This window comes from Sus scrofa, chromosome 8, assembly GCF_000003025.6.
Source record: "Sus scrofa isolate TJ Tabasco breed Duroc chromosome 8, Sscrofa11.1, whole genome shotgun sequence".
Lineage (NCBI taxonomy): Eukaryota > Metazoa > Chordata > Mammalia > Artiodactyla > Suidae > Sus > Sus scrofa.
The window spans coordinates 138,306,981-138,333,959 of record NC_010450.4 but is presented as its reverse complement, the minus strand read 5'-3'; the positions used below and the strand labels follow the sequence as shown (position 1 = coordinate 138,333,959).

Here is a 26,979-nt window from a genome sequence, read left to right as displayed (position 1 = left end):
AAAAATAAACACATGCTTGAGGGGAAGGAATAAAATACCTTTAGAGTTGGAAGAGAAAATTAAAAAGAAAAAAAGGAAAGACGGAAAGATAGACATGAGGTAAAAAAAAAAGAAAAAAAACTTGCATGCCTGCCCCGGGCAATCCCTTACCGTTAGGTAGACATTCCTAGAGTAGATTTGTAGGAAGAGCTTAGCAGGGCTGATTATGATTTTACAGAGAACAGACTTATCTCCTGTCATCAGATGGTTAATGTCAGGGCTTTGACTTAAAACCATATACACGAGTCTTCGTTAAAATTTAAACATGAGAAATGTTATATAATATGGTAATTCACATTAAGTGAACATAAAAACAACAAAGGAATGATAACTCTGGATTTATCTGGTCACTTTTCACTGTACTTTGTCAAAAATGGTCAAAATGCTTTGCCTTATTTTTACTGGGGAAAAACAGTAAACAGGATTATAATGGTGGTTTATATAAATATTTGAAATGACATACAGTTGCCATGTATTAAGTCAGCACTTAACATTTTAAAACAGTAGAGTCTCCCTTTTTGCTACAGTTTTCACACTTTTATAAATAAAATGCAAAAAGCAGCAACAGGAATATACACACGGCTCTTCGGCTTTGAATCCGGAGACCCAGGTTCAGATCCGAGATGTTTACGTCACTTCTTTGAGCCTCAGCTTCCCCATCTAAAAGTAAGCATAATAATACCCACCTCCTCGGGTTGCTGAGAGGACTAAATATATTGTTCAAAAAAGCCCTGAACTAATATTACAGAGACTCAATAAATCGCAAGTTGCGGCGCTAGAAACAACCACCACCAAAGAGTACAAATTGACACAAACAAGCAGATTAGATATTCCAGTTTAATTACTGGTTGTCCTTTCCCTGAAATCTCCAAGCTCTGATTGCACGGTCAAAGCCCTCGCCGCCCCCCGAGAAGAACACCTCCTCAGGAAAAGGGGAGGACACGACAGAGGACAGGTTCGCAGAGAAAGGAAGATGCAGTGGCTACTTCTGCCGAAAAAGGCAAAGACGGAAGAAGGGCCATGAGGCCTGACCTGATGGTCCTGACTACCCCCCAAGGACAAAAATCCAGATAAATAATGGCAAAAACTGCAAGCAGAGGAGCTTCAGGCGTTTGCCCTGCTTCCTTCCTGGTCGGCATTCTAGGAAGAGACAACCACACCCGACCCAGGACTACTACAACCAGAATAAAGTGGCAGCATGGCGCGAGTTGGCTGGGGAAGGTTCTGTGATGCAGGCCTCCAGTTTCCTTCGCTCGCTCTTGGGCAGCAGGCGCGTGTCCACGTAATCCGTCACGATCCCAGCAAGGTGTGTGGGAGGTTGAGAGTTGAGGAGAAGCCATCAGGGTCATGAGATGACCCCCGAGCCGATGCTGAAGAGCAGACACAGGCTAAGCCAGGGCTCCGAGGGCAGACGTGGCCGACGAGGGCCTGGGATGCTGTTGAGAAGTGAGAAGAGCGTAAATAAGCAAAGGCAGGCTGCAGGCTCTGACCGCTCACAGGGTACAGGACTGGTTGAACCAGCGACAGACTCTGGCAGCAGATCTACAGGGCACCAAGAGCCAGTTTAGACTAGACATGGCTCCACAGAAGCCGGTGAGAACTCAGACGGATCTGGGCCTCTCTGCCTCCCTGCCACGAGGTGGGGTGGGGAGTGGGGAGCGTGGACTTTTCCTAACACCTAAAAGCAGTTTCTGCCCAAAGGGGAGCGCGGAGAACAATGAAAGGCTCAGATCTACCCCAAAGATCCTATTTTAAACCCAAATAAACCATGATATTTTTGCTTTTCATTTTCAAATTCTATCCCATCCTATTCCACTCAGAAAGAAATTTATTTCAATTCTAAAGAAATGAAAGGCCTTTAAAGTTCTTGATAAACTAGATGTGTCCAATTCCGTGGGTCTTATTTTCTATGAGGCCTGCGGATGAAACCAAAATACCCATTATGTCCCTTTATTCATGACTTAAAAATGGCCTCATTACATTAAGTAATAGGAAGTAGTCTCTTAAGTACATTTTCTCTCCTTTCCATTTTGAAGTTCTGCACTGGTAATTTGGGAGGGTCCTTCCTTCCCTCCTTCAGTGACTGTTAACTGAGGACCTACCATGAGTGAACAATTGCCAGGAGTTAAGGAAACAAGGCAAATAAGACATGGGCCCTATCCTTATGAAAGGTTTATATGCTATGTGAATAAAATTTGTAAGTTAATTGAAAGCTAGTTATGTATTGCTGCGCATTACTGAGTTAACTACGAACGTAACTAAACAACTGAACTTCACAACTGTAAAGATGCATTATCTTTTCCCATCTAGCAAATGCACGCTGAAGTAGTAAGATAAAGGTTGACTATTATGCACAGAGCAGTTAAAAGCATTTTTGTACAAAATTATAATTACAGAAAAGCCAAAATCATAATTACAGATGGGTTGGTTCCCAGAATAACAACCGTAAATTAAGTTGCAGGAAAGTCAGACACATATGATACAAAATTTTATTATTTAAGTGCGTCTGCTGCAACGGAAGAGTCCAGAGGTGTGGGAGAGTAGGTCTGAAAGTCCATCATCACTTACTCTTCTCAGTTTGTTTCAAAGACTGTTAAGAGAGGCATGTAAAACCAAGCATTCTTCTATTTTTCCCAGCACATACTGGATTTCCCTCCCATCATGGTTCAGCGGTAATGAACCTGACTAGTATCCATGAGGACACAGGTTCGATCCCTGGCCTCGCTCAGCCGGTTAAGGATCCCACTTTGCTGTGATTCAGGCTGGTAGCTATAGCTCCGATTCAACCCCTAGCCTGGGAACTTCCATATGCCACAGGTGAAGCCCCCCCAACCAAAAAAAATAGAGCATATTTTAAAGACATTATATTTCAAAAAATCAAATACTACTGTAATAAATAACAGCGTAGTTTTCTATTTAAGTGTAGAAATTTTTCATGAACATAAAATGCAAATAACATAGCCCTTAATTTATTTGCTAATTAAGTTCAAATTTTTATTTACATTAGCAGAATTCCGTAAAGGAAGGCAGCCTGAGAAATCAGTTAATTGTTAACATGACTTTCTGACTAAATGAAAACAAAAGAGAATTTTTTTGACTTAAAAAAAAGGCCCAATGATGTTCTGAGGATTTAAGTCTAAAGGTAGAACAGCACTGCAGAATGTCTTCAGAAAGGCTCTTTGAACCACTGTCATTCACAGAATTTTTATCACCTTCTCTTCTACCGTAAAGCTCCTCAGCGTGGCGAGCACCAAATTTAGGAAAAGCCTCTACTTGCGTCTGTCACCCCTGACGGAGTCAGTCTTCCGGCCATCCTGACTGCCCAGGACACACTGACAGAAAAGTGACACTGTTAGACATTATAACTAATTCAACAAAGGGTATCTGATGAGGGTTTTAAAATAATACTTTCTCTCTTCCCAGCCCCCTCCCCTCCTTCTCGTCATAGAGTGCAGCTGCATTTGAAATCTATGGTTTCTGGCATATCTGGGGTAAGGTTACACTAGGAATTTACCAGACCTGTCAGTCTCGAACTTGCTTCTGTATCTTCTTCTATCATTCCGGTTCTAATTAGTTGTCTGGTAAAATTAAGAACAGTCTATTTCAGTGAATGCTCATGTGAACATTTAACAACTTTTTGTTAGGATGACAGCTGAGCGACAGAAAGAATAAACCAGAAAGGGAGAGTCACTGAAGTAACCTTGGTTGAGTCCCTGTTGCCAGCTCCACGGAAGACGCAGAGATCTTGCCTTTTTCCCCTTTCTTGTTATTAATCATCCACATATTTCTTGTCAGGCGATGAGCATCAATTTGACGGTATTCCTGCCTCGACTAGCATGTTTTGAACTGACCTGTCTTCATTGCTATGGCTCCCTAGAAACTTTGCTGTTGATGAGCGTTGATTCGGCTGAACGCTTTGACATTCAGCTTGTCAGTGAAAGCTATTTTAATCATTAAGATGCATCTCCCTTCCAAGACTGCAAACTGTTGCTGCTCATACACAACATTCTATCATCTGATTACCGTGGAGAAGAAAAGAGCCTGGATGGTTACTATTACTCCAGATTGTGTTAAGAGCTAGAATTTGCAGAAGAACTGGGTGTGTGGTTTCACGCTGAGCAACTCACAGGGCCGGTCTATGTGGTCCTGGCCGTGGTGGAGGTTCAGCACCTGGGTCTGCACCCTGTTCTCTGCTTCCTGTCTGAGTGACAGGCAGCCCTCGTCTGTAAGATGGAGTGGCCGCAGCTACTTCAGAGGAAGAGCAGGAGACTTAAGGGAGAGCTCACACACAGTCCTTAGAGCACCACCTAGGCCGCCGTGTCCGCCCGTGTCCTGAGTGATCTGAGGAGATGAAGACATCCAGTCTCCTTTGCCACCTGCTCTACTCACCATCACTTCTACATCTTCTAACTTTAACTGTCTGATGCCCAGACTCAAAAGAAAAGGGAACATGCGAAGATTCCTTTTAGGACTTTCTTCTCTAGGCATTTAACTCCAGCTCCACGGGAGGGATGCAGCAGTTGGGAAAGGATAATACTTCTGCAGAGCTGACCTTTTAGTTTTTCCCCTTTCTTTCTCCACGGTAGCCTTTTCCCGTCCAGGCACGAGGTGTACGTCCCAGCGAAGCCCTGTGGAGGGCGGTGAGGGAGGGATGCTACCTGAAGCTGGGGACACCTGGGGGACTTCCGAGGAGAGGAGTCATTCCTCAGATGCAAACGAAGGGCATAAAGGCAGCACCACAGCAGGATATCAGCTTTCCCCACAGAGCTCTGGGCAAGAGCAGAAGACACACGCGTCACGTGACGAAGCCGACAGCCCCAGACAGCCTGAGTTCCCTCTGCCGTGCTCTGGAGCAGGGCCCGGAAGCAGGGCCACAGCCCACGGCACCACCAGGTGTCTGCCTGTGCTGCACCAACGATGCCGTGTGGCTCCCAGGACGCCTTCCTTTGCCTCCTGGGCCCTCAACGGAACGGCATTCCCGAGCCTCCCCGAGAGTCGTTGGGAGAACGGGACTGACGGAACCCCATGTGTTTTGTCTTCTCTCATCTGCAAGCTGAATGCATGTGAACCACGGAGGACACAGGATTCCAGAACATGGCAGAGGCATTCAATCAGGGGGTCCTGACCTGGGATCCATTCATCCAATTAGGAGAACCACGAACTCGGATTTGGAACAAAAAATATTCTCTGTTTTCACTAATACCTCTAGCTGAAATTTAGCATTTCCTTCAACTACGCATAGACACCAGTGCATAGTCGTCACAACACTTGTCTTTGTCACCAGTACCAATCACAGGTATTTTTATATTCTATTACAACTATTGGAGATCTCTCTAATAGCATTTATACTCAAATTTTCTTTGAAAAAAACAGTGCTAGACCCATTGCTAGATTTTTAAATTACATATGCAAAGACAAAGGCCCATATGTAACCCAAGTTTACTTTAAAGTAAATGATAATTGTAGTTCAGTAACATTGGTTTCCTTTGTAATCCCGTGGATTTTCATACCTTTACGAGACAGTGTTCTGGGAAGGGGTCCTTAGGCTTCCCCAGACTGTCAAAGGGGGCGAAGGAACAGGTGGAGTCCTGTTCGCCTCTGCCTTCCACCGCCCCGCTCCGCTGCTGGCTCACACTGGACCGGGATGTGAGAAATTAGCTGTCACTGCATTAGGCTCTTGTGATTAGGAGCTTCATTTTAGAACCGTTCGCCTGTGCACACTAATACCCTTGCGCAATGGCCCAAACGTGGCAGAGAGCACCCAAGACCCGAGGAGACCTCTGAAAGGAAAGGACCCAGAAGGGACTAGTGAGGACCAAGACTGGGTGGAGCCAGTGGAGGCGTCTCAGCAGATGTCACCTGGAGGACAGTGATGCTAAGTGCAGGACGCATCTCTTTCATCTTAGAAGCAAAGCGCGGCTGCAGCAGTAGAAAGGACCATTTCAATTATTCCTGAGTTTTACCCGAGTTTCACCACCGGGAGATTTACAGCTGCCACACAGTAATTTTCTTACTATTATTATTTTCTCTTCCCCTACTAGGGTGACGGTTATTTTTCTTTCTCAGAGCAGATACAAGTGCTTTTGAATTCATCAAATTATATATATATACACATATACATAATAGATAAAACTATATATATATACAGTGATAAATCTATCTCTAGTTATCTTTGTTCTACTTAAAAAAATCTTACCCAGAGTGAAGCCAACCACCACAAAGACCGACATCACACGAGTCCTACTACGCAGGAATCCGAAACTGGTAACTTTTTAAAAGGCTCGTTCGTTTAAATAAACTCTTGACGGAGCCCTCTAGGATCTTTAGGGCAGGTAAAAATCGGACAACACTTCTCCTAAGGCCTTGGGTTTTAATTTGACCTTCCGTTTGAGACTGCTCTGCTGCTTTTGTCTTAAGCTGAGACCAAATGAATGGAACCTTCACTCAGGCCACCACAGTTCAGGCAGGTCATTGTGGAACCTTCAGGTGGTTAAAAGCCAGATGTAAAGACTCCGCTGCATATAGGCTCCTTCTAACCTGTCTGAACTTACTGTATCTGAATTTTCATAATGTATGGAACCAAAAGTGAATGAAAATATAATGGGGTTAGTGTGCTATACAGACTGGGTTTCAAAATGAAAAGGTACCAAAAATACAGTCCTCTTACTCGCCAATGCTATTAATGTAAACATCAGCCTTCACTAATCACTTGTGTATAGCAGGCTGCAAGCCTCATGGCAGGCAAATATAAATTTTTACGAATGAGTAAATTAATCAGACAGCATTTATTTTCATTGTATGCAGTGCGTGTGACTCATGACTGAGCTTTATTCTGAGAAAGGTGTCTTTTTCACATGTTAAGGGTAAAGTGTCTGTGTTTAGAAGTTAAAGCTTCTCATTGACCTTTTAAATTCTTAAGGTGTTAAAAAGTTCCTGAAGGGAAATGACAGTCTTCTAAAACTACTTTTCAGTGGCTGCTTAGTATTGCATTAGCATGGAGGAGGAGAACAATAGTTGTTTTTGTTCTTTGCCGTTTCCTGTTGATTTTCACACACTTAGAGAATAGCAGAATGCATCCCCCAAGTACCCACTACCCAACTTCAACAATTGCTGCATATGCTGCCCTTCTTATTTTTGTCTGTGTGCCTTCTTTATTTTGTCTCCCGACCTTCTTTATTTTCCTTTTTTCCCCCACTGGAGTATTTTAAAGTATCCTATGCCTAATATTATTTCAACTCTAATTATCTCAGTATGTATCTCTAACAGATAAGGACATCTTTTTTAAAAACATGATACTACAATACCATTTGGCTCACTTAAAATTACTAACAATTCCTTAATAGCATACAGTCCATGTTCAAATTTTACCTGGTCATTTCAAAATGTCTTATATTTGACTTATTTAAATCGATGAATGTCCATGATGATTGTATTTGCTTAATGTATCTCTGGAATTTGTTTTAACAGATAAATTCCTCCTCCCTTTTAAAAAAAATGATCAGGTCATTTGTTGTTCTGTAGAAAGTCTCTCATTCTGGATTTGGCTGATTGTAGCTTCACATGTGCTTTTATTTTATATATATATATATATATATATATATGGTAGTTATATCGAGGGCCTTGGATTCAAGATGAAGTTTATACACACACACACACACACAATTTTCTTTTGGCAAGAATATTTCACAGGTATCACTGTGCACTTCCTGTTGCATTAGGAGGCACATAATATTTGTTCCCCTTATAGCGATATTAGTGACTTCGTGTTGTTAGTCCGATCCAACACTGCAAACTCCTCCAACTTTCACCTAATAGTATTTGCCACTAATGACAATTAGCTAGATCTATTATTTCAAGAGCTGCAAAATGGTAATTTTATAATTCTTTCATTTTTTTTTTTTTTTGCTTTTATTAGCTGTCATTCTCTAAAGAAGAAATATCTTTTCTGAACTTTGTGGATACCCTGAAATACAACTCATATTGAAAAGGCAGGATAAATGCTTGTTTCTTGTATGTAATTTAAACTACTTTCAGCACGTATGAGTCGTATTAACTTTTTTTTTTTTTTGGTCTTTTGTCCTTTTAGGGCCACACCTGCGGCATATGGAGGTTCCCAGGCTAAGGGTCCAATCGGGGCTGCTGCCGCCGGCCTACACCAGAGCCACCGCAAAGCCAGATCCGAGCCGCGTCTGTGACCTACACGACGGCTCACGGCAACACCAGATCCTTAACCCACTGACCGGGGCCTGATGCCAGGGCCAGATGCCAGGGATCGAACCCGCAACCTCATGGTTCCTAGTCGGATTGGTTTCCACTGCGCCACAACGAGAACTCCCATAGAAGGAGCAATGAGTTTTCCCCCAGCTCGTTCTACCCTTCTCTGCAAGGTCGACAGGTGGTTTTGGGCGAAACCCGTCAGGGCCGGAGTGGGATGCGCAAGGGCTGACCAGGTCTGGTGCAGGAATTTAGGGGAGGTAGGCTGGATCCGGGGAGAGAGAATCCATACCTGAAGCAGGCTCTAGGAGGTGGAGTCGGAGTCCTCTGAGCTGCCTTGGGCGTCCGTGCTTTCGGTGGCCTGGCTGGGGTCCTTGTCACTGCCACTGCCGTCAGTGGCCGGGTTCTTCTCCTCCTGACCAGCCTCTCTGGAAGCAGGGCGTGTGCTGCCCTGCGTCTCCGGGCGCTCCCCGGGGCCCAGCACCGCAGAGCCGCCCTTCGCCCTCAGCTCCAGCTGCCGCCTCAGCGCACCGGCCATCTGCGAGAGGTCCCGCTTCATGGCATAGGCGTCTTCTCCGTCTGCGTAATATTTGGGCTCCACCTCGCTCACCTCAAAGTTGAGGGTGTTGGAATAGAGGTGCAGGGCTGCCCGGTTGCTCTTCCGCACGTGCAGAGACACGTACTCGGCGCCGAAGTTCTCCACCATGGCCCGGGAGGCCTGGTCCATCAGCTTCTGCGCCAGGCCGAGGCGCCGGTGCGAGCGCTTTACGGCCAGGGAGGTGATGTGTCCGTGGGGTACGTCGTCGGGGTCCTCTTCCATCTTGGCCAGGACGTAGCCCACAATCTTCCCGCCCTCGTCCTCAGCGATGTACGAGAGCTGCGGCCAGGAGAGGCCGTGGTAGAAATAGTACTTCATCTGGTAGTTCTCGGGAAGGCAGAGGAGGTTGCAGTGCTGCATGTTCATCAGGTCGTCCGGCCGGGCACTGCGGATGTTCATGACGGCGGCGGACGGCGGCGGAGAGGCTGCGGCCGAGCACCGGGGGCCGCGTGTGGGCGTTTGGGGCTGGAGTCCAGGGGTCTGGAGGCGTGGGGCGGGACGGCGCGATCGCGTGGAGGCGGGAAGGCGGGAAGGCGGGAGGACCGCGAGGCGGAAGGGGCGGTGCTAAGCTGCGGCTTCCGGAGGTGCGCACCCAGTCCCAACCAATGAGGTCCTCCTCTCCTTGTGCGTGTGCGCGCGCGCATGCCTGCGGGGGGGGGGGGAGCGGGGTTCATCGTAATCTCAGGGGTTTTAACGCAGTGTTTGAACCATTGCTGTCATTATTCTTTGTTTAAGCTGTAACTGTTTAATTTGATACGTCTGTATAAATCTGCACGAACAGGATAAACTCAGGTAACTGGCATTTAGAGCAAGAGCTGGAACACTGCCAGCGCGCACAAGGCCCCTGGGGGCCTCCTTCCAGTCCTCCCCGTCCTGGTCCTGAGAGTGACTATGACCTGCATTTCTAAGTCCTTATGTACATGCAGTTCTAGTGCGCACACTCCGCCGGATACTTGTGCGTAGTTGAGAGGTCTTGACACTCTTTCCGGTTTCGTATTTCACTGCCTAAGTGTATCCATTTATTCACCCATTCGGCGTCTTGTTCGTTAGTATGACTAGCGTAGCTGAAAGTTCTGGAGCATGTTTTTCATTACCACATGCGTATTTACATAGGATTAGAAATACTGCGTCGGAAGACATGATGATGTTCTATACAAATACTGCCAAGAAATTTTCCAAAATGATTGCTCCACATTTTCAACATTGGGTATTTCATCTTTTTTACTTTAGCCAGTGGGGGTGAGAAGATGGAAGTAATGTAATATTATGCTTTTATTTTGCATTTCTCTAATGAAGTTGAGCACCTTTTTTAACGTGCTTATTAGCCATTCTCTACTCTTTTTTTGTCATGTGGTTGTCTTTTGTTCATTTTTCTCTTGGGTTGTGTGAGGTTTTTAAATTAATATTTAAGTGCTTAAAATATGTATATTCTGAATAGGAATCCTTTGTCAGATATATTTATAGTGAATAGCATCCTCCTCTGTTGGTTGATTTTTCATTCTCTTGATGGTTTTTGACACCAACTAGGAATTTTAATATAGTCTAATTTGTACACTTTTTTACATTTCATGGTTAATGCTTTTTTGTCCTCTTTAAGAAATCTTCGCCAACTCCAAGGTCACAGATATATCCTTCTGTTTTTTTCCTGAAAGCTTTATTGTTTTACACTTAATGTTTATATATGCAATCTATTGGAATTTATTTTTGTATATGTTGTGAACTACAGGTTCAGATGTTTTTGCTTACGTGGATATTCTAGCCATCTAAGACCATTTTTTATTTTTTGGAAAAAATCATCCTTCCTCCACTGTATTGTATTTTTGCCTTTATCATAAATCCCAAGTTACGTTTCTAGATACATTTTAAAATTTTTATACCATCGGGATATTTCTTTAAGAGAGAAAAGAAGTCACATTTTATTAGCACTACTTGCATGCAACCTAAGTATAAACCTTAGAATTATCTATGTATCTTATACAATTTTCCTTTCCCATTTCCTTGCATATCATTACCTGGAGACTCAAACACCACAATTTAGTCTATTTTTATTAGATAGTCTCTTTTCTTGTATCATGAGCTAGGTCATGGTTATGCTCTAACTCAAGTAGAAAATGTGCACAATTACTTATCTATCATTTCTTTACCTTTTTCATTCCATAGGCCATGAAAGCAAAATGAAAAAGATCCTGGGGCCTGTAAAAATTTGGGAAGGAGAGGCACCCTGCTAATCGGTAAGTTTTATTTGTTTGATTCTGATTTGTCCTGAATCCGAGACCTCATCTGCGAGTAAGGCAACAACAGAAAGAGTTTTCAGAGGCAGGTTGTTGGGCCTAGCAAAGTGAAGTCTCAGCCGCTTTGGCTGTCGTGTGACTCAGAGCATTTCTGCGCCCAAGTCGCTTGAGGAGCAGAAGCACATTTTGTGATATCACACACACATATGGTAAAAGGTGTAACCGGTGCTAAGTGAGTGACACGTCTGTGTCTGCTGAGGTGATGAACTCGCATCGCTCCCTCCATTGTCCATAACCATAAATAAGACCGAAAATTATAAATTCAGTCGTGTGAGTAAGACTAGATAGCAAAGAAGAATTTTCTACTTTCTCATGTTGCTAAATATTCCAAGTCCACCCCTTTTATGGCCATTGACAGGGCATATCTACTTAAAATATGAGGTCAATAACTTTGAAAAAAAAGGTTTTGAAGTTAATGCTTTGTTTGAACAGTGGGCAGTGGCTGTAAGACAGTCATGAAGCTCTTCTTGCATTGAAATAGGAGCAAACAGTCCGGGTTTAATACGAACCCAGCTTTCTCTATTTGCAGAGAAGAATAAACTTGCCTATTTGTTAGGCTGACATTAGAATGGGATTGTGTCTTTAGGAGTGCTCTGACTGTGTGGGGAATAGCTATAGTCAGAGAGGTCAGGAAAGGATGGATTCATGCTAAACATTGGGCTGTTTTTTGTCATCTATGTTCACACCTAAAACAGGTCATTTTTCCTCACAGCATGAAAATGCATGGGCTTATGATTGCCAAGAAAGCTTAGTTGCTGGGTACTCTACTAGGTTTGTTTAATGAAGGGAAAAGAATGTTTGGCTTCTTGTGATGAAGGTTGTGGCTTTGGGATGTTCCTTTAAATTGGATGCAATCAGAGCTTTGGAAAGGAAGCTTATCTAATATGCTATGTAAGCAATAGGTAGCTATACCCAAGAGGGTGGACATATGTGACATTTGGGCGGGCTTTGGGACCTTGAGATTAGTTTTTATCGTGGAAGAGGACCTCATTGCTATTGCTATAGGTATGTAATGTCCCAAGTAATGAATCTGAAACAGACATCACCATATTTTTTTAAAGGCTTTGTAACATGTAATCTACACAAATGGTAAGATTTAGGGATCTCATCTTTCAGTGAGGGAGTGGCTAACAGAAGGCCATAGCATCCTGGATGAGGGCAGAGTCTCCAGTATATACAATGTTATCTAAATCCCTTTCCAAATGTGGGGAAGCAAAGTCTTTCAATATGGTTTCAAGGAATTTGGGTCAATGTGAATTGTAGGTCTATATGGCTCTTGGGTTGTACTGGAAAAGAAAACAAATTAGAACAAAGATCCACTGCTATAAAATATTCAGTAGTATATAGGAAGCAGGATGGCAAGGGGACAGAGTTGAGAATGACTTAAAAAGAAAGTAATACCATAGCATGCAAGGCTTAAGGATCCTAAAATTAAGAATAGCTCTGCTAGGTTTCTTGTAATGTCAAGTGGATGCAAATGTGAGGGATTCTTTTAAGCATTGTCTTGAAGTAGGCAGATGATTCGGCATTGCAGTTGATCCAGAGGGTGATATGTAGGCAATGGTTTTAATGATAATTGTGTGTACAGTAGAAGGGCCTGGAAAGCCTTTGGAGAAATGTCGCATTTGCTTTGATTCTTCCTTTTCAGATTTGGCTCAAATATCCTCTCTTTTATATAGTCTTCCTTGACTCCCATCCCCCTGGAAAAATGAATTAGTTCCTAAATTGTGTGCGCCTCTCAATCATATCTACGTTTTATGTGTGTTGATCACTTGATTTCCTTACTTCTTGAGGATTTGACCCTGTCTTATGAATACAGTCCTCCCCACCCTCCAAGGACTAGCAAATTGTATGCTTCATAGTGGGTCTTAAGTAAATGCTTTTATAATGACTGTATAATTAGAGGTATATATATATATATATATATATATATATATATTAAGACAGGCTAAGTAAATCCTTTCTTTATGCAGTCCACATAAATCGTATGATTATAGGACATATTTTTATGTAATGATATCCATTATTGTTGCTTACGTGTGTAATGAGAAAATATGATGGTACTTATGCTGCATCACTTTTGCTACTTAGCATTATTTTCCCTAACCAACTACATTATGTACCAAATGCTGTGATGTCTAGGCTACTCAGAGATCTGCAGATCGTTTTCATTATATAAAAGAAAGTAAATTGAACGTAATTTAGCAATCAGTTTACAGCTCTAGACTTCTCTTTTATGCTTTGGGAAGAAGGTTGTCATTGTCTGTTGTGCTAATCTTCATTTCCGACCCTTCCCTCTTAAACAGTGTGTTTCAGACTTACTTTCCAAGCCTCCAGGTAGGTTTAGTTCGTAGGAGGGCCTGGAGAGGCTGGGTGGGGGTGGGGGGAATGGGAGAGAGGAAGGCGGGAAGAAGCCAGGGTATTTCTCACCCACTAGCTTATCCTTAGATGGCATCTTCGGGGAGCGGCTGGTTTCCTTTGTGCTTTTTAGCTCCCCAGTGGCGGCCTCTGCTGAATTCTAGCTTTCCTATTAGGCTACCATGGCTTGTGGTCTCTGGTAATATGACTTGCCCCTTTGTCCCTCCAGCCCTAGAAGTGGTGGTGGTTTCTTGCCATTGATAATCTTTTGTTTGCTTCACCATCCCCTGCTGGCTTCTTAGCTGCTCCATCACTCATTACCCATGTATTAATTTCCTCAATTTAAATTACCTGGAATGGTTTGCTGGCTGGTCCCTGACTGATAGAAATGACAGGAATTGACTATGTTTTTGTTTTGTTTTGTGTTTGCTTTTTAAGGCTGCACCAGCGGCATATGGTTCCCAGGCTAGAGGTCCAGTCAGCTGCAGCCAAGGGCCTACACCACAGACACAGCAACGGGGAATCTGAGCCCCAGCTGCAACCCACACCACAGCCACAGCAATCCCGGATCCTTAACCCACTGAGCGAGGCCGGGAATTAAACCTGTGTCCTCATGGGTACTAGTCAGATTTGTTTCCACTGCACCACAATGGGAGACTCCCTTGCCTATATTTTAAATGTAAATGTAAATTTTTTTTTTTTTTTTTCTGTCTGACACACAGAACCTAAATACTGCAGACACTTAGAATGATAAGGCAGAATATTCAGAGATAGTCATGGAATTGCTGTTCTCAGGTGTGGGAAGGGAAGACCTCTTCACATTAACGGAAGCCCTGCCGGCAGAGGTACCGGAAACACGCTCCATCAGTTCTGTGCTATTACCGCATAAGTGTCCCGGTTGTCTCTAAGTGCCATTAGGAAGTCAAGCACTATGTCTTGGAGGTTGTTAGAAGTCGCTTGTAGTTTGCATTATGTCAGCAGCAATTTGTGTGCAAGCTCATAAACACTAGTGAATGGAAATAGAAGCGGAGGTGAAGAGTGGCAGCAGGGGAGTGACGACTGCAGACGAGCAGACACATCTAAAGAGAAGCGTTCTCTCGGATATCAGGCTGGGCACTTGAGAAGCAGTATGACGTCCATTCTTGACTCAAACATTTCTTTACCTGTGGTCTTGGGCAGGCCACTTATTTTGCCAGGGGGCTTTTTCTTTTCTCCTCTAGAGGATGGAAATCTATGTATCAACACTGCTACTTGATTTTCAGAATGAAATGGGATAATGTGTATGAGAGCTTCATGCAAAGGACTGTTATTATTGTTATCGAATATAATTTTTTGTAGAAGAAGTTATCTTGAAGCCTGGAAATTGCTAACTGATAGATGTACTTGATGGGAACAAAAATTTGGCAAAAGGTGAAGGAAATACAGCAGATACAGAATAGCAGAAATTGTGAATAGTTTTCAAAATAATTAGATTAAGAAAAGTAGTACTGGGATGACAAAAAAGCAAGGGAACAATACTCTCTAGCTTTTGAAAGGACACAAAAGGAAAAACTAATTTATCGCACATTTTCTCATTTAAATCTTGTAATGTATTCCATTGTTAGTTATGGAACCAGCCTTTTTAAAAACCTCACTGCCGTTTTTTATTCCATGATCTCTTTGGAGCATTGGATACAACCAAATAACTCTCATTTGTATTGTGAAGTAGGGAGTAGAGTGATGAAGTGAGAGAAATCAAACTACTTGAGAAATCAGTCATAGAATTTTAGAGAGAACATAGATGTCAGACTCCTACATAAATTGCGTTTGGTTTCCTGGTGCACAGCTGGTTGCCAGCATTTATAAATGTTGTTGCTGTATCATCTCCACACTGCACAGTCCTGTCATTTTGAAAACAGTTGATTTAATTAGTGGTGTGTGTGTGTGTGTGTGTGGTGTGTGTGTGTGTACACCAGAATTCAGCTGCTTACAAAGTGAATTCTTTCTCAAACTAAAGGAGCTAGTAAATCTTCTCAGTAATTGTCTATGGGGAAAACTCAGTTTTGTTTTTCTAGTGTTTCTTTCAAAAAGAAGGTTTGTTTAACAACCATGCCAAGGGTAGTTTTAGTGTTGGGTCGAGCTGCATGATGTCTTGAGTCTGTTCTAATTCTGAAGTTCTGTGATGATAAGTCGAGCACAGGTGAATTTTGGTGGTGTTGATGTGGCAGGTGGGGGTCAAGGGGAAGGGGAATGATGCAGCGACCTAATGCTGTGACGTTAAATTGAAAGTCACCAAGGGAAAATCATTTCTTCTAACCTAACAGCAAATGATTATGAAAATGTTTGCATCAGAAGGAGAAAACTGGTGGGTCCTCTTTTCCTCAGTGTTACTGAAAACCCTTTATAGTAAATAATTTGCTGTTTTTCAAGCCACAGCAGTAACATATACACAGTTCCACCCTGTTTACAACTATTCCTGTAGTTCTGGGCTACAATTAATTTGCAAAGTAGAATGTGTGAGAAATGTCCAGTACTTGAGGGATATATAGCGATTCTTTCTGATTACAAGAATTAACGTTTTGCGAAATGTGATTTAGCATCACTTTGTTATAAGTGATAAGAGTGCAGGAGACACGGGTATATCTACCCAAGTCTTACTGCGAGGGGTTGCTCCTGTCATAGCTGTAGGTCAAATAATTGGCTTTAGCTATTGTCATCAAATTCAGAACTAGCGTTGGAGAAACAGAATTAGATTTGGAAAAATTAGTATCAAAACAGAGAACTGGCTTGCCTTTCAAGATTTCATCCGGAAAGATCGTGAGTTCAGGTTTGCTGGAGTTTCTCAGGACCCTCACTGTAGCAAGTTCCCTGCTGACAGTTCAGGATGCGTGGGCAAAACGTCTCGATGTTATGAACACAGGTTGTGTGTCCGGCGGGACACATAATTCACCCACAGTCAAGCTGCCGGCGGAACACTGGCTTATGACTCACTTTCTGATTAATTCAAGGAATGTAGGTTATTTAAAATGTGTTCTCTCCCTCCATTTTCTGCCTTCGTATCTTTCTCTTTCACTGTTACTAGCAGTTGGTTTTTTTCCCTCGGTGTCACTTCCCCAACACAGCACAGGTTGAACATGCAAAGCATGCAACACAAGACAAAGATGACACCTGGGTCACCAGTCTCCTGGCTCACTGTGCTAATCTGCCTCAACTGCCATCGCTAATTAGGTTGAAGCCATGACTACTGCCACGGCTGTTACTGCTGTTGCTGTATTTAAGTGCACTCGGAGAGCCACACATAATGTTTTTCCCCTCGATGAACTTATTCCTCAGTTTCCAATCTGGAAGACAAGGGATTAACTTTCTAGAATTTGGGGACATTTTTACAGGTCTATAGAGTCTTCTCTTAATGGTGAAGTGTGCCTTCCATTATAAAAGAGTGCTTCTAACATATCTGCAGAGTTTGAAAGATAAAATAAACTCATACTCACCACTAAACCTAAGAAATAGGCTAATACCCTGTGAAGCCTCTTTTATAACCCTCTCAAATATCTTCCTCCCCCAGAGGTAATTTCAACCTTGACTTGTCGAATAGTAACCATTTCTCACTGATATATCTGTCCTTAAATGACGTATTCTTTGAGTTTTTCTATTTGAATAATTGTATAAGTGAAGTCAGAGTGTCTGTACTTGTGATTTGCAGTATTTTCACCCACTGAGTTTTTGGGATTCATCCATGTTGTTAGAGTTACTTAATTTTATCCTAATTTAGTACAACATTGTCTGACCGTAATGCATATAGTCATTATAATTTGACTGAATATAGTTTATAATAAATTTATAAATTTATTACTTTAAATTTCTAATATATTTATATAATAAAATATATATTATATATTACATTACATATGCTATATTGATTATATAGCATATGTAGTATATTTATAATATTTATATTGAATTTATAATTAGTTAATAAATCATTTTATTAATAAATGTTGGTAGAGGCTTAAAACAGCATAAATTTGTTAGAATTTTGTGGCTCTGGAGTCTAGGTACAGCCTGACTCCACCAGGGTTCTTTGCTTGGGATCTCATAAAGCTAAAAAAAGATGTTATTCAGGGCTGCAGTCTCCTCTGAGGCGCAGGGTCCTCTCCAAGCTCATTCAAGTTACTGGTAGAATTTAGTTTGTTGCAGTTGTTGGACTGAGGTCTCCGCTTTCTTATTTCCCGCCAGCCACAGACCTTTCTCAGCTTCCCCGGCATGTGGACCATTCCACAGCATGGCAATATTCTTATTAAAGGCCAACAAAAGACATGGCTTTTTTTTTTTTTTGTCTTTTTAGGGCTGTACCTGAGGCATATGGAAGTTCCCAGGCTAGGGGTCAAGTCAGGGCTATAGAGCTACAGCTGCCAGGCTACACCACAGCCACAGCAACACAAGATCTGAGCCACGTCTGTGACCTACACCAGAGGTCCTGGCAACACCAGATACCCCACCCACTGAGCAAGGCCAGGGATCAAACCTGCATCCTCATGGATACTGGTTGGATTCTTTTCCACTGCACCACAAAGGGGACTCCCACTAGTCAGATTCTTAACCTGCTGCTCCACAGTGGGAACTCCCAAAAGAAATATCTTTGGTGTTAAATCTCTTCTGCTTCTTTTCCAGGTTCTCTAATTAGGTCAGACCCACCAAGGATGGCATTCCTTTTGATTACCTCAAAGACAACTAATCCTGAAGTTCCTATAACGGCTCAGCAGTCAACAAACCCAATTAGCATCCATGAGGACGTGGGTTTGATCCCTGTCCTCACTCAGAGGGTTAAGGATCCAGCATTGCTGTGAGCTGTGGTGTAGGTGGTAGACGTGGCTCGAATCCTCCTTTGCTGTGGCCGTGGTATAGGCTGGCAGCTACAGCTCCAATTTGACCCCTAGCCTGGGAACCTCCATATGTCACGGGTGTGGCCCTAAAAAGACGAAAAAAAAAAAAAAAAAAAAAGAGAGAGAGAACTAGTCAAAATAATTACTTCTGAATAGTCTTTTCCATCATATGATGCAATATAATCGTGGAGGTGATATCATGTTCACAAATTCTGTTCACACTTAAAGTGAGGGTATTATACAGGATGCTAGAGAGAAGAAATCTTGGGAGCCATTTGAGAATGCTGCTTACACATAAATAATTCTGTAGATGTATAATGTTGAGTATGTCTCTTGTTTATTTTCTTTTTATCATAGTTCTTTATATATCTTCTAGTTCTAAGTTAGGTGAGCTGTTTCAAATTTTTTTACCACACCCAGCTGCCATTAAGACAATTTTTCTAGTATACTTTCTCAGTAGCAATTGGAATTTGTATTTAAAGTCTTAGCCACCATTAGTTAGACTTAATCCTGGGTCCCTTAATTTTTAATTGATATTGTCATTTTCTGAGTCACATTTACTACATCTTTGTTGCTGAAAACTTTTATTATTAACCTTATATTCAGTGTACTTACTAAATTATCTTACTGTTTCTAGTAATTATTTGTAGGGTTTAAAACACTTTCTATATAGACACATGTGTCATTTAACTCATAATGATAGCTTTCTCACCTTTTCTATTTTGTATTGCTTTTCGTATCTTATTGAAAGATGTGGTAGGTCCTCTGTATGATGTTGAGTAGAGGTAGTAATAAGCATTCTTTTCATCTACTTTCTGACTTCAGAGGTAAAGGTTTTAATGCTTAGCCATTCAATGTGGTACTGTATGTTTTGGGTGTGTATCCTTTTTCAGGTTCTTGTCTTTGGCTTATAAATTTGATGTAAAATTTCAAAGAAATTCTAACAAAACCTCGATGGAGACTTTGAGGAACTTGACAGGATAATTTTAAAATGTATTTGAGAGTGAGGACACCACTGAAGAAAAAGAAAAGTATGTGGCGATGTGACCCTAGATACCAGACTACTTCTCAGCAATGAAGAGGGTCATTTCCTAACGCTGAGAGATCAGTTCATCAACAGGACAATAGAATAGAGCAATTCCAAAGGTTTATGCACTAACTATAGAGCTTCAAAATACATGAAGCAAAAACTGATAGAACCAGACTATGTAGTTTTCAGTTATACCTGGAGATTTTGCTCTGTGACTGATAAAATATACAGATAGCAAATCAGCAAGTATATAGAACACTTGACCAGTACTATCAACTAACTTTACTTAAGTGCATTTATGGAACAGTTTGTCCCCAAACAATGAACATTGTACACTTACCAAAATAGACCATATTCTAGGCCATAGAACAACTCAGTACATTTCAGAAGTTTAAATTGTACAGTGTATGTTTTCTGGCCATAATCGAATGGAGTCAGAAGTAACAGAATATACTAAAAAATACCCAAATATTTGGAAACTATCCAGTGCATGTTTAAATATCTTATGGGCCAAAGAATAGATCATAAGGGAAACTGGTTAGTATTTTGAATTGAGTGTGTTAAAATTTAAAATAAAAGAGAGCCATGATATTTGCAAAGATATTTGCAATGTTGTCATTAGATTGGGTGGTAGGTTCACAAGTGTTTGCTTTGTTATTATGCTTCAAGGCTTTAATGTACATTACATATATACTTCAGTTTAATGAAAAGTTTACAATTAAATGATAAGTGAAAATTTTTCTCAAATAAACATGTGGAGGATACCCTGAAGAAAGACTGTAAAGGCATAATCCAAAGTGGATTTGGAATAGATACATCTATATGATAAATTTCAAGCTTTAAATAAAAGAGAACATTAAATCCTAGGCTACATTATATGAAGTCACATGGTTAGCTATTTCTGTTACTTCTGAAAACATTTGACCTTAAATAATACTTAAGGACATACCATATCCTATGCTTGTTGCAAGTGCAGGTTCTCTGTAATCTTTGTCACAGAATAGAAAAGCAACATATGTGCTTCGTGCAGTGGGTCGTATCATTAGGAAAAAAAAAAATCCACAGCATCTGCAATTCCTTGTTTAATTAGATCCTGAAGCAATGGCTGCAGCTGAGCCAGTTACTGCTTCTGTAAAGCAGAGCCGGTAGAGGGAAGATGTATTCCCTGACATCGCTTTTGAAAGAGGAGTATGATGGTGACAGCATAGGTAGGTCAGCTCCGAGTGAGGACCTCAGACTGACCTCTGATGTAATGGAAACAATGAAAAGAGGCAGCATGTTTAACTTCTGCTTGCAAAAGGCACAGGGGAGGGCGACCCAATCTTAACCGTGACACAAAAGCAGGAAAACTCAGATTTTACCAGCGTCACCAGCCAAAGGATGGTGGTTGACATTCTGTCAGCTCCTAATTCAGTTTTTATCTAAATAAAATGAGTAAATACCTTCCTTCTTAAATTACATGTTAATTTGAGATGTTTTGGAATTATGTGGGTAAAAATTTCCTTAGATATGCTCCGTACCAGCACCCATTGGATTGTTGTTCATTTATTATATTTTTCTTTGAGATTATTGGTTACATGTTTTTATTAGTAATAATTTTAAATTGTTATTGGAATAAAGAAATGAAATCTTCCGATAGCTGCAATTTCCCCAAGCAGCTCTTGACCGTAACAAAATGTTTGCTGTTTGCAATCATCGCGTGCATTTTCCTGGTCCTTGGAGATTACAGTGCAAATAACCCCTCCTTCCCCGACATGGATAGGCCTGTTTTTTAGATTCAAAACTTGCTTTTTAAAAAAGGTTATATCGTAAAGATTGCATAGAATATTTTCACTATTGGCTGTAAAATATATCTTTAAGAACTTTTAACACTCACTGTACCTCAGAAAAATGACATTTTCATAATATTAAATGGGACCAGAAAAGCGTTTCAGATTTATGAAACTGTTTGTTCCTACAAAAGTGTAAGAGGCCTTGTAAAGAGGGCTGGCTTGAGGCACTTCATTATTCTGAATGCCCGATTAATGTTCATAGTTTTCTGTTGCTCACGTTTATGTGGGGGTTGGTCTGAAACGCGCTGTATTATGCAACGGGTTTGTCATGTATCAGTGAGGATATTAACAGTCTAATGCTAAACAGGTTCTGAGGAAATGAAGAGGGAAAAAAATGACTTACTGTATTTACCCTGAAACAAGATTCAATCTGCCACTGTATTTAATGCTATATTTTTCATTATCTCACAAGCATATGTTGAAACCGCTACAGATGATGAAGTTAGCTGCTGGGCAGAGTTATCATCAGTGCTTTCCATCTTTATTTTAATAAGAGGAAGGAGCAGATTGTTTGTGACCTTTGTCAAGGGCTTCCTGGAAGACAAGAAACCTAACTGCGAATCACTAGCCTGGAGCCCTGCTGAATATTCAAAACCCTTTCCTAGAATAAAATGTCTTATAACAGAGCTATTGTCCTGGTAGAGTCTTGTCTTAAACAAAAGGTCCAGAAGCTAAAGGTGAACTACATTTTCTCTTTTTCTTCTTTAAAAATATTGTGTGTGTAATGTCGGTCTGTGTTGTATTGGGTGTGTAAGGAAAACACATTTCCTTGAGGTCAACACATCCTCAAAAATAATAATGCCTCCTACCACTCAGGACACGGGAATCTTGGTTAACCTTGACAGGTTTTTAAAACTTTAAAACCGAGGCTCCTGGGTTGGATGGGATCACCATGTCTAAATAGCAGTACCCGGTACCTTCCATTGAGTGCTTACCACTGTTGCTGAGCTAAGCTCTTTACTCTGTTATCTCCTGTAATCCTTACTGTGGAGATAAAGCCTGTGATTATCTCCGTTTTATAGATTGGTAAACTGGACGGAGAAAGACCAAGTAATTTGCCTAGGGTTACCCAGTCAGTGTTACCCAGGTTACTGCCGCTCAGACCCAGATCATCAGATTCTGGGTGTCTTAGCGCTCTATCTATACTGAAGGGACCTGGATTTCCCAAACTGGTGTCTTTGGGGGCGGTCTTAGCGATTCCACGATGTATCTGGTACTCCTGTCAATTTAAAGGATAAAAGAGTATGAGAGGTCTTTGGCTTCTGTGGCACACACTCAGTTATCACACTCAGTTGTGAGAACAATGGATAGCCTGTGTTTCCCTGTAGGAAGATTGTATTTCCATCCTAGAGTTTGTCTTAACCTCTCTCTGTCTTGAAAATATTTTAGGCGTATGTTTGGTCTTATCTGGAGACCAGTGTATTTTAGATGACGTTCACTTGACTGCTATGGACTGTCTCCCCACAAAGTTTGTATGTTAAAACCCTAATCCCCAGTGTGATGGAATTTGGAGGCAGGGCCTTTGGGAAGTCATTAGGTTCAAGCTGGTCCTGAGAGTAGAATCCTCATGATGGAATTGGTTTTCTTATGCGGAGAGGCCAAAGAACCCTTCATCTCTACCCCCTGAGGGCAGAGCGAGAAGGCAGCCATCCGCACCGAGAAAGCTGACCCTCACCAGACATTGAATCTGCTGGCACCTTGGTTTTAGATTTCTCAGCCTCCAGAACTGTGAGAAGTAAATGTTTGCTGTTTGAGCCACTCATCCAATGTTACTCTGTTATAGCAGCTTGAACTGAGTGAGACAGATGTCACTCACTTTGCTGCCATCATATTAGCGAGAAAATCCGAGCTAATGTAAGCAGGTGCTTGCAAGTCACCGTGAGGAGCTCTGACTTAGAAGCCCTACGACGTGATTGGTTGCTTCTTTCATTGAATAGCCACGTATGGCTCACTCCTTAGGACCTGATTTCTTAAAAGACAAAGAAAATCACTTTTCATTACAAAAAAATCGCAATAAGTTTCTTTTTAAAATAGTCACATAACATACCCTTTTAAAGTGCAGTAAACATTTCCATATCACTCTCTCATAGAAATTCCACTCCCTCATTATTAAATAGATATTTCAAGAGTAATATTATGAACCAGTGCCTTGAATTAACCCAAACTAAATGACTAAAGCCCCTGACACTGAATTTCAATCATATAATTTTATGTACGTGCATCTGTTAGTTGAAGAATTGAATATACACTGTCAAAATTTTTTAAACTGAAAGCTGTTTTGCAACATATTTTAAATGGAAAAATGGAATACAGTGTTATTCTCTTAGCTTGCTTCATTCTTGTTTGTTTTTTTTTTTAGCTTCAGCAAAGAATTCTTGTCACAACATTAAAGAAATATGGACAGTCTTCAGCAATGAAATTGATAATGAACAAAAATGAAAATAAAACCATGGTTAATCATAAAAAACATAGTGAGAAGAGCAAGTTAGGGTTTGGAAGTGAGGAAAATCCAGAAGTAGTCGCTTTGGTGCGAGTTTTGTGATTGGAACCCTGCTGTCCAGTCCAGCTCGACAGTCCTCTGAGCTGTGACCTACATGTGGCCCCCGCTGACTCAAGTCTTTCCAGGCTTAGTCCTGAGTGGCTTGACCTGCCTTGAACAGGACACCTCTTTTTAGCTGCTTCAAATCTTTTAGATCAATTTTTACTGATCATTATTCAGTTCTGATTCCATGTAGCCTCTTAGGGGCTACACGTGAATCTTTCCACCGGTGACCTTGCTCCCAGGAACACATTCATGGAAAAGCAGGAAAAACAGCTGTCCTGATGTGAACTAGCTCCCAGGGTGGAATCCCCACATGCTTTGCCTCAAGCTAATGGTCAGGATTCAAACAGATGTGGTGGGAAGTCTCATCACTGTTTTATCAATTAATGCCGATTGATTTACTACTGTAGTGGGTGCTGCATGGGGTTTGCAAAGGCAAATACGTGTCTCGAGGATAAGAGTGATATACTTTGGACTTTTATGAAGAAATAAGGAGAGAAGGAATGGTTCCTGAAGGTGGTCTCCTCACACCCCTCTTTTTCTTATTGACGTGTAGTTGATTTGCAGTGCTGTAATAGTTTCAGTGGTACAAGAGCAATTTAGTACTTTTACAGGTTATGCATCATGCGGAATGATGACAGTACTACTGTTGACTCTATTGCCTGTCTGTTCATTACGTCCCAGTGACATGCTTATTTTATAACTGGTGCTTTGTGCCTCTTAACCCCTTTCACCTATTGCTCCCATCCCTCATCCTCCTTCCCTCTGGAAACCACAGGCTTGTTCTCTGCATTAATTTCCGTGTTGTTATATTTGTTCATTTGTTTTGTATTTTAGATTCCACACGTAGGTAAAAACATGCAGTATTTGTCTTTTCTCTTTCTTACTTATTTCACTAAGCATAATACCCTCCAGGTCCAGGTCCATTCGTATTGTTGCAAATGGCAAGATTTAATTCATTTTTATGGCTAATATTCTGTGCCTACCATAACTTTTTTCATCCATTCATCTGCCTTCTTGTGTTATCATAGACTTAGCGAACTCTGTCTTTTGCTGTTGGGATTGTAGTCTGTTTATACTAAGGTAGAAATCATTATTAAAGAATTAAAAATGTTATAAAAGAAAAGGAGTGGAATTTGGAATCAGGAAAGCTAATTCCAGACTACTCATTGGGAGAGCCCAGGTAAACTTTTCTCTGAGACATTTGTGGTTCGATGTCTGCAAAACAAGGCTCTTAATTCCTACTTCATAAGGTATTTTTTTAATGCTAGAAAAAAGTACTTTAAAATCAGTGTAGATTCTAATAGGCATCAAGTGATCCATTAAGGCTTGAATATACTCTAGAGGCAGACATATTTATTCCTGTTTTATAAATGTAATTCTGACTTTCTGTAGCATATTAATAAGCCCACTCTTTGTCCTAACATAAAGGTCACACCTTTTCACTTGTTCACCTTGCATTTTAAGTATATATGTATATACATTGATAAGTATGCATACGTACATCCGCATTTGCTTCTGAATTCAGGTGCTTTGTGGACTCTCTGAAGCCCCTTTAGTTTTTTTCTCCATGTCCACAAATCCTGGGATAAGACATTTTGATTCAGAGCCTTCTATTCCATGACATTTGTTTGGATGATTAAATTGATAGAGCAGCACTAATAACACTATCTGCCAAATGGTTCTGCATTCCTTTGTCTTCTTTGATTATGCCACAGTTGGCCAAAGAATCAGGGAAGAAACTTCAAAAATTTGATTTTCTTTTGCAAAAGCGGATTGGCTGTATTCCAAGGGAGTGAAGCCAGATTGTCTTTAGAAATTGAAACGAAAACCCTGGACTTGAGATCAGAGACCTTAGTGCTACCATTCATTAATACTATTTTGATATCCAGCTCTTGAAAAATACTCTGTATGAACAATTGGGGAGTCTAGCAAAATAGTTTTGACATTTTGCTAACATTAGTGCTTCAACACTGAACCATCTGCTGGAGAGTTCTGAGTCTGAATGAAAGGTGTAAACCTGGATTAGCATCGATATGGTTTTCTATCAAGTTTGGCTTATTCTCATCTCACTGGATGTTTTCCAGGTCCCTTTGGAAGCCAAGATTGCCACTGTAGAGTGTAATGCCATATGTTAAGATTCATATGACATATTACCTAAAAGTCATGAATTATCATACCGTGTCTCTTTACGGAGCTGTGATTGGTAATGTTTATGTAAATGCACCTCCAAAGAAAAATGGTACCCACTGTTAGGCAACACTGTGTGTGGTAGAAATGAAGAGATTTCCTAACTCAAGTGTATCTTGAAAATGGTCTAATCCTGGGATAATGAAAAATAAATGCCGATTTCTGAATGTACTGATCTTAGAGGGGAAAGGACAGATCAGAGATTTCATTAGGAATAAGCCAGGGACTTCTCCCTGAAACAATAATTAACTGAGAATAATGACTCTAAATGCCTTGAAAAACGAAGCTCTACGTCTAAGGGCAAGTCAAAAATGGAAGAATGTATTATGTTACTAAAGGAAACATAATGATGACTGTTTTGTTCTATTGACAAACATGTTTATCTATACATATAAACATACCCATGGTACTTCCTAGTTGTTAATAAAAGATTCTGCAGGTAGTAAGTGGAGCCTGATACTTTTCTCTAATGTTATGCAAGAAATGGATAAATGGAGCTCATTTTGGGACCTAAAAATATTAGACAATATTTTGACTTTTAAAAGGTCTTGGAACTGCTAGCTCTATATTTCTTCATGCACAAATAGAAGGTAAGTGTGTTGAGCTACTATTCTAGTAGAAGCATAGACTTAGACAGCTCCAGCCACATTTTTTATTCTAGTCTCTTTGCTATGAAACCTTGTTTACAGGTTAAGGTGTAAGGATTAGACTAACTTTGGAGCAAGAGAATGTTTCTATATTCTAACCTATGTTCTAGATACTTACTGATAGATATACAGTGATACTTCTCTTGGGGTAACTGGAATAGGATAGTTTTTTGGTTAATGCCAAATGTTAAAACAAAATACTAATCATTGTAAGAAACAAAGGTAAGTCTTTGACAACAAAACATCAGCATGCTGGTTTGTTTAATCTCCTGGATGTGTGACAGTTTGTTCTATGCATGAATTAGCAATGAAAGATGAATTCAGATTGGTGATTCTATAAATCACCTGTAGGATATATACATTTCTATATTTAACA

At 41.0% G+C, this 26,979-nt stretch overlaps 1 protein-coding gene and 1 long non-coding RNA gene across 3 annotated transcripts in view; one reads left to right on the top strand and one right to left on the bottom strand.

The window, feature by feature from the left end:
• Positions 1–26,979, top strand: part of LOC102167132 — a 690,997-nt gene that overhangs the window by 312,560 nt on the left and 351,458 nt on the right. For both annotated transcript variants that reach the window (XR_002346480.1, XR_002346481.1), the window contains one exon: positions 11,012–11,082. This is a non-coding gene — a long non-coding RNA (uncharacterized LOC102167132). The remainder of the gene's footprint in view (positions 1–11,011; positions 11,083–26,979) is intronic.
• NAA11 (N(alpha)-acetyltransferase 11, NatA catalytic subunit) lies at positions 859–9,394 on the bottom strand. Its single transcript, XM_005653627.3, has 2 exons — positions 8,546–9,394; positions 859–1,475 (listed from the first exon to the last, which is right to left on the bottom strand). Exon 1 carries the CDS (start codon positions 9,248–9,250, stop codon positions 8,558–8,560), a length of 693 nt encoding a protein of 230 aa, XP_005653684.3. The 5' UTR covers positions 9,251–9,394; the 3' UTR covers positions 859–1,475; positions 8,546–8,557.

What these genes read in the sequence shown, in the direction of transcription:
- NAA11 (XM_005653627.3), bottom strand. Translation starts at nt 9,250, where the DNA reads ATGAACATCCGCAGTGCCCGGCCGGACGACCTGATGAACATGCAGCAC.